Source organism: Numenius arquata, chromosome 20 (genome assembly GCF_964106895.1).
Source record: "Numenius arquata chromosome 20, bNumArq3.hap1.1, whole genome shotgun sequence".
Classification (NCBI taxonomy): domain Eukaryota; kingdom Metazoa; phylum Chordata; class Aves; order Charadriiformes; family Scolopacidae; genus Numenius; species Numenius arquata.
The window spans coordinates 1,120,294-1,131,939 of NC_133595.1; the positions used below are offsets into that span (position 1 = coordinate 1,120,294).

At 58.2% G+C, this 11,646-nt stretch overlaps 1 protein-coding gene across 1 annotated transcript; it reads left to right on the forward strand.

Moving 5' to 3' along the window:
* Positions 1 to 573: 573 nt before the first annotated feature.
* Positions 574 to 9,557, forward strand: ECE1 (endothelin converting enzyme 1). The gene is made up of 17 exons (XM_074161689.1): positions 574 to 660; positions 1,666 to 1,807; positions 3,008 to 3,220; positions 4,621 to 4,745; positions 5,055 to 5,267; positions 5,364 to 5,555; positions 6,038 to 6,180; positions 6,262 to 6,376; positions 6,597 to 6,707; positions 6,942 to 7,040; positions 7,160 to 7,237; positions 7,633 to 7,736; positions 7,940 to 8,050; positions 8,174 to 8,241; positions 8,320 to 8,510; positions 8,603 to 8,698; positions 9,381 to 9,557. The coding sequence occupies exons 1-17, from the start codon at positions 574 to 576 to the stop codon at positions 9,555 to 9,557; spliced, it is 2,265 nt and encodes a 754-aa protein (XP_074017790.1).
* Positions 9,558 to 11,646: the final 2,089 nt, after the last annotated feature.

The window sequence follows — 11,646 nt, forward strand, 5'->3', positions numbered from 1 at the left end:
CCGGGCACCGGCGCAAGATAACGCCCCGGGGCCCAAGGAGCCAGGAGGGAGCCCATTGGTAGCCGAAATTCAAGGTGCTGTCACCTTTAGGTGCTCAGAGGGACCCACGGGGTGTTTTGGGGTGCGCACGGTTCACAGACAGGGCGTGGAGCGCGAGCAAGCCGGTAGTTTCGGGGTGAAAAGCCATTTTCTCCGCTACCAGCCTTTCTCGGGTCCCCGGCACGCTGGGGTTCCTGGGCACAGGGGGGGTCCCTCGCCCCGTTTCGGGGCCAGGAGCCGTTGGAGGAGGAACCGGCGTTATTCCAGGCTGAAGGGGAGGTTGCACAACCCGGCCCCGGGGGAAAGCGAGGCGGGTTCGGGCTTCGCTCAGCTTTTGGCTCTGGCTGCGTCGCTTTCCATAACCTTCCTCCGGCGTTTGTTTAGCGCTTTGCTACCCCGGAGCCGTTTGGGATTTAGCTCCCCGGAGGAGGAGGCGGCTTTAGAGGGTGCGTATTCCTTCCTCGCCCTCCTTCCTCCTCCTCTTCCTCGACCCCGAGCCACTGAGCACCTCCGTTTGCCGATCTCCCCGCGCAGATGTCGACCTACAAGCGGGCGACGCTGGACGACGAAGACCCCCTGGACTCCATCGGCGAAGGCGATGGGTACCCCAACGGCTTCCAGGTAGGAGGGCTTCATGTGTGTTTTGGTGGGTAAAAAAAAAAAAAAGGTGATTTTTGGGTCCTGGCAAACAGCAAAGGAGGTTGGAGAAGGGTTTTCCGCCTGGGATCGGCCTTTCCGTGGGGCAAAGTCCGGCATGGGCAGAGCCCTGTGGCTCCCGCTGCCCTTTGCTCCCCCCCCCCCCCGGCACCCAGCGCCAGGTACAGGGGAGCCTGTGGGGGGGCCGGATCGTGGCTCGGATGTTTGCAACACCCCAGCACCCGTTTTTTTGCCGGCCAAACCCCTTCCTGGCGTGGCCGGGGCAAGCAATTATCGCGGCGGCGGGAGCTTTGTCCCCGCACAAAAGGGGATTAGGTTAATTCCTCCCCGAGCAGCGGGAAAGCGGCTTAAAAAGGGCCACGGGTGGTGAGAAAAAACCCCACGGTGAGAAAATACCCCACGGCTGCCAGCGTCCCGCCTCGCCGGGGAAGATTTGGGGCCGGAGCGATGCTCTCGGTGCTGGCCCCGCTCCCAGCTCCGTCGCTCTCTGCCCAAAATGGTGTTTTCCGCCCCAAAAATCAGGGCTCTGCTGTGGTTTTTTTTTTTTGCTTTTCCCGGCGGGGCCGTCTCCGCTCGCCGTCACATCGGGATGCTTCCTGGGGATGTTTTTCGGCTGAGCGGGAGTATCCTGTTACGGCACTTCCCGATGCCGTGGTGGCCCCCACCCTGTCTCGGTGCCCACGGTGGGGACGGGGACCACCTTGGGGGGTACGGCGGTGCTCGAGGAGGGGTTGGGGTGGCACAGAGCGGCAGGTGAGCCTGCCGAAACGCTCGCCCCGCTCCCTTTCCTGCCATTGTGCCGCCCTTCCTGGCTGCTTTCTGGAAGGCAGCTGCCGCCTTTCCCAGCCCCAATCCCGCCGGATCCCTCGCCGGGGGCCAAATTGGTGCCGGGGGCCGTAGGGAGCAAAAATGGGGGAGGCGTCGGTGGGTTTTTCCGCCAGTGGGGAAACGTCGCTGCTTTTCCCGCAGGTGAACTTCCGCGGCTCGAGGAGCAGCCTGGGGTGCTGGGCCGAGCGGACACGCGCCGAGAAGCAACTGGTGGTGCTGGTGGGGATACTGGGAGCTGTGTTGGCGGCGTGTCTGCTGGGTCTCGTCTTCCAGTACAGAGCCCGTAAGTCCTTGCACCATGCTGGGATCCTGCCCCCTTGACCAGGGTGGATTGCTGAGGGGGGGGGGGAGGGGGTGTTTCACTGGGACACTTGGGTGCAGGATGGGATGCTCACCTGCATCCCTTGCCCCAGGGCGGGATTCTTGGGTACCACACAGCATGTTCAGGGGTGGGGTGGGATGGGATGTTTGGGAACAAGACAGCATGTTTGCCTGCATCCCTTGCCGTGGAGAAGGATGCTCAGGCACCAGATGGGATGCTTGCCTGAATCCCTCACCCCAGGGTGGGATGCTCAGGCACAAGGTGGGGTCTTTGCCTGCATCCCTTGCCCCAGGAAGGGATGCTCATCTCATCCTTTACCCCAGAGCTGGATGCTTGGGCACAGGGTGGGATGCTTGGGCGCAGGGTGGGATCCTTGCCCACATCTTTCCTCACAACAAGACACTGAGGGGCTGGAGCGGGTCCAGAGAAGGGCAACGGAGCTGGCGAGGGGTCTGGAGCACAAGTCTTGTGAGGAGCGGCTGAGCGAGCTGGGGGTGTTCAGCCTGGAGAAAAGGAGGCTGAGGGGAGACCTTCTCGCTCTCTGCAACTCCCTGAAAGGAGGGGGTAGCCAGGGGGGGTCGGTCTCCCAAGGAATAGGCAAAGGGACAAGAGGAAATGGCCTCAAGTTGCACCAGGGGAGGTTTAGATTGGATATTGGGGAAAAAAATTTACATGGAAAGAGTTATGAAGCGTTGGAAGAGGCTGCCCAGGGCAGTGGTGGAGTCACCATCCCTGGAGGTATTTAAAAGCCAGGCAGGCGTGGTGCTGAGGGACATGGGTTGGTGATGGGTTTGGCAGTGTTAGCTTGATGGTTGGACTCGATGATCTGAAAGGTCCGTTTCAACCCAGGCAATTCTCTGATTCTATGATCCCTCACCCCAGGGTGGGATGCTCAGGCACTGGACAGGATGCTTGGGCGCAGGATGAGGTGCTTGCCCGCATCCCTCTCCCTGGGATGGGATGATCGGGCAGGATGCTCGGGGATGGGATGGGATACTGTTCCATATCGCTTGCCCTGGAGTAAGATGTTAAGGTACAGGGCGGGATGCTCGGGCACCAGATGGGATATTTGCCCACATCCTTCCTCACGGGGCAGGATGCTCCCTGGTGCAGCTCATCGTGCCGCGGTGGAGGAGCTGAACCCGTCATTCCCACCCCCAGGGTCGCCCGCCGTGTGCCTGTCGGAAGCCTGCATCTCTGTCACCAGCTCCATCCTCAGCTCGCTGGACCGGGCGGTGAATCCCTGCGAGGACTTTTTCAGCTATGCCTGCGGGGGCTGGATCAAGGCCAACCCCCTCCCCGACGGCCACTCGCGCTGGGGCACCTTCAACAACCTCTGGGAGCACAACCAGGCCATCATGAAGCATCTGCTGGGTGAGTAGGCGGGAGCGGTGGGACCCCCATTGGGGCCAAGGAGTCCCGTCAGGTCCTGGGGATGCCCAAAACACACCCGTGAGGATGTAAGGATGGACTTAAACCCCAGCGTCAAACCAATCGGTGACGCACATGCTGCGAGGACGTTGGAAAGCAGATCCTGGCCATGTTTACTCTCCTGGATGCCCGTGGGATTTTTGACCGCGGTGATGCAGCTCTTTGGTGCCGAGGAGGAGAAGGGTCCCGGCCTTGGCTCCACAAACCCCGTGGCGGTGTTCCCAGGAGCTCTGAAATTCGGGATTTGCACCCCAGGCTGCATCCGGAGACCGTAGCACCCCAGTATCACCCCAAGGAGATGGTTTTGTTCCTCCTGCTATAACTTCCAGCCTTTGGGAGCAGCCTTTTTGGGGCACTGGCTGCTGATCTGGCTGGTTTTGGGGGGCCAAAACTCCTCCAGCGGGGGGAGGATCCCGGGCTCAGCCTCTGCGTGCGAACACCGACGCCGGGCGGCTTATCCGAGCAACCGGCGGGGACGGTTTGTTCAAGCTTTGAGCAAACAACTGGCTCCTTATCAGCACTTTCCACCGCGCCGGGGCCGATTATCTGAAAAGAGAAGGTTTGGGAAGAGTGTTGTCTTTCAGAAGAAGGGGGGTGGCGCGGGAACGGCTTCATCCCTGGCTCTTCCCGCAGAAATCTGGCGCTGGTTTTACCGGGAGAAGGGACCGGGCCTCCAGCCAAGCGGTCGCGCTCGGCATTTCCTTGAATTCCTTGGAGCCGAGGGACCTTTAGTTAATAAAACCACACAGCTGGGAAGCCAAAGGTGCAAGCTGTGTCATGAGGAAAATAATAATAAAATAAAAAAACAAAAAAACAAAAAAAAAAAAACAAAAACCAACCTAAACCTCTGGGGAAGCAGAATTTTAGGGGGAGGGGGGGAAATAAAAGGATGGTTTTGGAGGCAGAGGAGAAAAATGGATTTATTGTTCCTTCTCACAGGAATAAATAATACAGAGCTGGGGAGCGCCAGCACGGGGGCAAGGGCAGCGCAGGGGGCTGGATGATGCTGGGAACATCAGAGCTGCTGGAAAAATGTGCTTTGTTTTTCCTTTCTTTATCTTTCTGCTCCAAAGAGCAGGAGCAGTTGCTGTGGGTGGGAGAGGAGATGGAGGCAGGAGGCCAGGAAGGGCTGGGGGCCTTGGGATGCTCTCGGGGTCACAGAGGGAACCGGTGGGACAATCCCCAGCGCCTTTTTGGAGCCTGGCTTTGCCCAAAATGGGGCCGAATGTTTCTCCGGTGGAAGGGTGTGGGCTCCGTCGGGCATTGGCATCCCCATCCTCCGATGGGGGATGGATATCTGTCCCTGGGGACCCCCTGCGAGCCCCTCTGGGTCCCTCCTGCAGAAAACACCACGGCCAACGTGTCGAGCGAGGCGGAGCGCAAGGCGCAGCGTTACTACCAGGCCTGCATGAACGAGAGCAAGATCGAGGAGCTGCGCGCCACCCCGCTCATGGACCTCATCCAAAAGGTTTGTCCCCTTCCTTGCAGCAAAGCTGCCTTCCCCAGGGGGCTGCAAAACGGGAGGAAAAAAGCTCATTTATGGGCAGTCCCAGCACCCTCCAAACCCCATTCCCGGTGCTTCCTGGGGAAGAGCATCCCCCAGGGCAGGTGGGCAGAGGGAGGAAGGGATTTGTAGGATTTACAGGCAGGTCTTGCCTCTCCTGAGCTTTTTAGCCCCATCGCGAGGTGTTTCCCCCCGGGATGGGTATTGGGGGGATGTTTAAGCAACTCCAGGTGGTTGTTTTTTACCCAAAAACTGGTGTCTGTCTCTCCCCAGCTGGGTGGCTGGAACATCACGGGTCCCTGCGCAGGGGACAACTTCAACGCGACGCTGCGGGAGGTGACAGCGCATTACCGCACCTCGCCCTTCTTCTCCGTCTACGTCAGCGCCGACTCCAAAAACTCCAACAGCAACGTCATCCAGGTGGATCAGTCGGGGCTCGGCCTGCCCTCGCGGGATTACTACCTGAACAAGACGGAGAATGAGAAGGTCGGGTTGTCAGGGGGAATCTGGCCTTGCCGGGAGGTCCCATGGGTGGGTGGCACCCACCGTGCTGATCCCCCCCCACCCCGTCCCACCACATAGGTGCTCGCCGGGTACCTGAACTACATGGTGCAGCTGGGGATGTTCCTGGGAGGCACCGACGAGGAGTCGGTGCGGCAGCAGATGCAGCAGATCTTGGATTTCGAGACGGCGTTGGCCAACATCACCATCCCGCAGGAGAAACACCGGGACGAGGAGGTCATCTACCATAAAATGACAGCCGGAGAGCTGAAGGTAGGGATGGAGTTGGCGAGAATCCCTGCTCCGGGAAGTGGGATGGACGGGTAGAGGTGGCGCAGCTCCTGTGAGGAAGCCCAATGCTGGCTGACACCGCCTGGGAAGCTCTTGTGCAATAGCTTGGCCCATGTCCTCCTTAGGGAAATCCCACCCTGACCCGCTCCTCCCAGCCTCCGGACCACCCCCAGGGCCGCGGTCCGGCTGCAGACGTCAACCCGGTCACCTCCCTGTGTCCCCGAAGGGACCTTAATGGGTTGTGTCAACATTTTTGACACCCGCCCCACTTTCTTTTCCTTTGCGGGAGGAAATTGTTTACTCCCCTCCGACCTTTGGAGGATGCTGCTGTTACGGGAAGCAGTCTCTGCAAAATCAGCTGAATCCCTCAAACAGGGGCTGGTGCAGCGGCTTCTAGCTCAGGAAGCAGCTGCCACACCATTCCGAGGGTTTTTGGCTCCGTAGCAGCGGGATGGCTTTTGCAGGAGCTGGCGCCGGCCGTGGACTGGATGCCCTTCCTCTCCACCGTCTTCTACCCCGTGGAGCTCAATGAGTCGGAGCCCGTCGTGGTCTACGCCAAGGAGTACCTGGAGCAGGTCTCCGACCTCATCCTGGCCACTGATAAATGGTGAGAGCCCCCAGCCCGCACGGAGGGGTACCTGGGGTGGGCACATATGTCCTGCTGCCTGCTCACCCCCTCTTGCCGCAGTCTCCTCAACAACTACATGATCTGGAACCTGGTGCGGAAAACCAGCCCCTTCCTTGACCAGCGCTTCCAGGATGCCGAGGAAAAATTCATGGAAGTGATGTACGGGACAAAGAAGGTGAGGGAGAGCCCCCAGTGCCCCCAAATCATCATTAAAATGGTGACAACTTTTTAAGGAAAATCCTCATCACGTTGCATCCGAAAAATAGAGATGTGGGGCAGGTTTTGGGGTGGCAGCTCCGGTGCAGGGGGATGGATGTGGACCCCATCTCCCAGTGGGGCGGGAGGGTGGGAAGGTGGGGGACTGGCCACTGAAGACCACCTCTCTCCCCACACAGACCTGTCTCCCGCGCTGGAAATTTTGCATCAGCGACACGGACAACAACCTGGGGTTTGCCCTGGGGGCCATGTTCGTCAAGGCCACCTTCGCCGAGGACAGCAAGCAGGTGGTATGTCCCCAAATGAGCAGCGTGCGATCCACCGTGACGGTGGACGGTTGGGGCAGCCAATGTTTCTCTGCCCACCTTTTGTCCGACGTGCATCTCCGTTTGCTGGGTTTTTCACCGGTCTGCACGTCATCTCAGCATCCCATCCTCTTCCTCCCCAACGGGGCGAATGGTCCTTGAATTCTCTGGGGTGGGAGCCAACTCTGGGCTGACGTTGCACCATCTTGTTTTGTCCAGGCAGAGGAAATGATTGCGGAGATTAAAACAGCCTTCGAGGAAAGCCTGGAGACCCTGCAGTGGATGGACGAAGAGACGAGGAAATCGGCCAAAGAGAAGGTGAGGAGCTGGTGGCAGCGCTGGGGAGGAGGGGGTGGTGGTGGAGGCTGGTGGAGCTGGGCAAGCCTGTCCTTCCGTCCCTGCCACCAAAAGCGCTCTGGTCCTTGTCACCCCCCCAGGCAGATGCCATCTACAACATGATCGGCTACCCCAAGTTCATCATGGACCCCAAGGAGCTGGATAAAGTTTTTAATGATGTGAGTTGGTCAGATATGTCCCCTGGGTCTCCTGTTCCCCCCTCCAGTAGCATATGCAGGAAATATGCCCATCACCATGGCCTCAGGGCAGCCTTGAGCCCTAGGTTTCCTCCAGGAGGGTCTCACTGGTGTCCTTGGCCGTTCTCTGGGAATTTCCCAGAGAGCTGCGGGCCGTTTCTGGGGTGGCTGGGGCTTTCGGGATCCCTGCCGGGAAGAGGAGGAGCTGGTTTCCGTAACGGTGATTCATTGCCCTCACGAGACTCTGCAGATGTTGGAGAGGAGGAGAAACAAGAGCGGCCGTAACTCAGCCAGCTCCAGAGGCTCAGATGTGACCGTGGGGGGAGGAGCAGGACCAGGAGATCACCGCTGGCCGCTCATGCCTTGCTCTTTTGCAGTACGAGGCTGTGTCTGACCTCTACTTTGAGAACGTCATGCAGTTCTACAACTTCTCAGCCAGGGTCACCGCCGACCAGCTCCGGAAACCACCGAACCGGGACCAGTAAGTCCTCTGCTCCCCTTCCCCGTTGTGCTCAGTGGGGAATATCACAATATCTGGAGCACTGGGATTTGGTGTCCACCAGAATCATGCTGGGTTTGGGGAGTTAAATTTGGGCTGATGGCTTTGCACCGTGATAAGCGGATGGTGTCAGAGCGAACATGGGTGGTGGCTTTGTCACATTGGCCGTGTCCGTGTCCCTGCAGGTGGAGCATGACGCCTCCAACGGTCAACGCATACTACTCTCCCACCAAGAACGAGATCGTCTTCCCCGCCGGCATCCTCCAGGCCCCTTTTTACACCCGTGCGTCTCCCAAGTAAGATCATAGGGAAAAGGGGGAGGATTCCCAAATTTCCTCTCATCCCAAAACTCGAGGCTCAACTTCATGGCTGTAGGGAGCGGCGGCTGCTCGCTAAACCTCAGCATCGCCCTCCTGCAGGTCGTTGAATTTTGGTGGGATCGGCGTGGTGGTGGGCCATGAGTTGACGCATGCCTTCGATGACCAAGGTATGGCCAGGGCCAGGCGGGTGGGCTGCTGGAGGGGTGGCTGGTGGGGTGATGGAGGACCCGCTGTGTTTTCGGCAGGCCGGGAATACGACAAGGATGGCAACCTGCGTCCCTGGTGGAAGAACTCCTCGGTGGAGGCCTTCAAGAGGCAGACAGCGTGCATGGTGGAGCAGTATGGCAACTACACTGTCAACGGCGAGGCCGTCAATGGCAAGCACACCCTCGGGGAGAACATCGCTGACAATGGTGGCCTCAAAGCTGCCTACCGGGTAGGGCCATGGGGCTGGGTAGATGCGGTGGGGGGCACGGTGTGGTGGGATCAGTGTTATCCACTGAGCCCGCTGTGCTCCCCGGCCTCCAGGCATATCAAAACTGGCTGAAAAAGAATGGGGATGAGGAAACCCTCCCAACTCTTGGCCTCACCAACCACCAGCTCTTCTTTGTTGGCTTCGCCCAGGTAGGTCATTCGGTGGTGGGCAGGGAGGGTGGACGCACAGGTTTTTGTAGGGTGGAGGCATGTCCAGATGGTGTTGGGAGGGTGTGATGGCAAAACTGAGTTCTCCAGAGATGCTGCGTGGTGGATGGAGAACCAGATGGGGGTGGTGCTGGTTAAACAGCGAGACAAAGTTGGAGCTGTGTTGGTGTCCCTCACGCAGGCAGGGAGGTCTGATTTAGAATCATAGAATCACAGAATGGTTTGGGTTGGAAAGGACCTTAAAGACCATCCAGTGCCACCCCATGCCCTGGACAGGGACACCTCCCACCACACCAGGTCCCACAAAGCCCCCTCCAACCTGGCCTTGAACCCCTCCAGGGATGGGGCAGCCACAGCTTCTCTGGGCAACCTGGGCCAGGCTCTCACCACCCTCACAGCAAAGAAGTTCTTCCCCACATCTCATCTCCATCTCCCCTCTTTCAGTGTCAAACCCTTCCCCCTCCTCCTATGGCTCCTCTCCCTGATCCAGGGTCCCTCCCCAGCTTTCCTGGATCCCCTTTAGGGACTGGAAGGGGCTCCAAGGTCTCCCCGGAGCCTTCTCTTCTCCAGGCTGAACCCTCCCAGCTCTCAGTCTGATCTGGCACCGAGCAGGGCCCTAGGGTTGCAGATGCCGGCACTCGTGCTTCTCGCCCTCCCTTTGCAGGTGTGGTGTTCGGTTCGCACGCCGGAGAGCTCGCACGAGGGGCTCATCACCGACCCCCACAGCCCCTCGCGTTTCCGCGTCATCGGCACAGTCTCCAACTCCCGGGAGTTCGCGGAGCATTTCGGCTGCCCCCTCGGCTCCCCCATGAATCCCCCCAAGAAATGCGAAGTCTGGTGATTGGGCTGAATTTCCCCCCGTCCTTTCGAGAGGCTCAAACCACTTTTTTTTTTTTAATTTTTTTTTTTTTTTCTCCTCCGTGTAACGAACTGCCCAGCTCTCAGCCGGAGCGGCGCCCCGCGTCCCCGGTCTCGTCCGAGGTTCGATCCACTGTGAAAACTCCTCATCCTCTCGCTCCTTTGTGAAATGACTTCGATTTTGGGGGTCTTTTCTTTTCCCCACTGTGACCGGGCCGCGTGTCGAGGCGCGTGTGTCTGAGCACTACCCTGTATTTACACACGCAGCGCTCCGGCCTGACCCCCCCCCCCAGCCCCGGCAAAATGCCTCTTTTTTGGAGGCGATAAAGGGAACGCCACGACGCCGGCGGGTTTGGCTGCGTGTCTAAATACACCCGACGTACCTTCCTCTCTCCAAAGATACGCACATGAGGATGGAAAATATTTTAAGATATATTTTTTGGGGGGCGGGGAGGGAAATATATATATTTTTGTTCATACATTGTGGAATACACTGGAAAATTTCAGGGAAAATGCATTTAAAAGCCTTTTTTTAGTAAAAGAATCATATATTTATTAATTCTTTTTTTTTTTTTTTTTTTTTTAACTCTGTGCAGCTGTAGGTGCAGCACCCTCTGGTGACGGTCCCTTAGCCAGGGAAGCCGGATGGGGCTGCCTTGGCTGCGGATGCAAGTATCCGGCTCCGGATCCTGGTTTTCTCCGAGAGGGACCGTCCTCAAAGGATGCTGATGGGGAAACTGGGGACAACGGGCCCGGGGACAAGGCTGGAGGCTGTTGCGGGTCGCAGAAAGGCTGCAGCTCCTGGGATTAGCTTTCATTCCGGAGCGCAAAGGGAAAAGTTGACGTGCCAAAGATGTCACCAAGGTGGTGACGGGGTGGATGGAGCACCCGGTTTTCCCTCCTGTCGCCTCTGAAGAGAGGTCAGATGTTTTTTCCCAGCCCAAAAGCTTCCCCAGACAAGTGCAGGCGGTTCCTGCCGCTGCTTCGCTTGCCGCCGAGCCCGGACTCTGTGCCCGGGAAACTGCAAGCCCCAAAATTGCCGCAGGGCCCCAAACCTCCATCCCTGCGCGGCCTTTTTGGCACGGGTGTAAGATCTGGCCGGGATGGGGGCGAGGGGCTTTCTTAAAGGGTTTTTTTAATACTCCTTTTGCGGTTTTGAGAGGAAACCACTGACAGTAGCTCAGGTGCTGCATGTTGTCTCGCGGGGCACCTTCTTGCTCTAGACAGAAAGCAAAGATGTAGAGGGATTTTTAATATTTATATGTAAAAGAAGGGATGGGGCGGGATTTTTTTTGTAACTATTTTTTCACCCTACACGTGGGTCTTATTGTAATTGAAATAAATACTTTTTACTGGGTCTGGAGTCACTCACCACTTGTTTTTTCTGACAGCAGGGAGAGTCTTGTGTCCTCCATCCATATCTTTCTCCCTGTCTGCGCCGAGGAGACCATCCTGTGCTGACAAAACTGAGCTGAGGTGGCTTTTCCCAGCCTGCGCTTGGCATCTGCCCCCTCTCTCAGAGGCTAAAGCCAGGGTTTTGTGCCCAAAAACCTCACTCTCGCTGTGGGTGGGTGGTTGCTTTCCATTTCTATGGCTCGGCCTCACGCATCTCCCCAGCAGGGAGGTCTTTCCCAAATGCTTTTCCTTCCTCCCGGCTGAGTTTTTTGGCTGGCCGGGCTGCGCTCGGCTCCACACAGGTTACTCTCCAAATGGCCTTATTTATAGCTCCGTGATGCCGGCTGGGTGCTGCCAGCTCGGTAACGCAGCCAGCGTTTCGCTCCCCGACGGATGCTCCGTGGCTTCCTCAGGCTTGCCCAAAACAAAACTTAAGGCAGGACCTGGACCGCAGGCTCCCTTTGAGCTCCTGGGAGGGCTGGTGGCCATAAAACACCCAATGTGCTTGGTCCTCATTTGCTATTTAGCCCTGGCTCGTTATCAGGGGCTGGATTTGGGCTGCAGCCCCCTGGTTTCATCCCATCGGCGGCAAGCTCTTGGAAATACAGAGTGTTTTTGCTGCCGGGATGAGCAGGGCTGAGCCAGCGGCGTGCAGGGGATGCCAGTGTTGCATAAAT

Excerpts from the sequence above, each read along its gene's own strand:
- ECE1 (XM_074161689.1), top strand. The coding sequence starts at position 574 with ATGTCGACCTACAAGCGGGCGACGCTGGACGACGAAGACCCCCTGGAC. Across the intron at positions 4,746-5,054 it reads TCATGGACCTCATCCAAAAG|CTGGGTGGCTGGAACATCAC; the intron begins GTTTGTCCCCTT and ends GTCTCTCCCCAG. Across the intron at positions 5,556-6,037 it reads TGACAGCCGGAGAGCTGAAG|GAGCTGGCGCCGGCCGTGGA; the intron begins GTAGGGATGGAG and ends TGGCTTTTGCAG.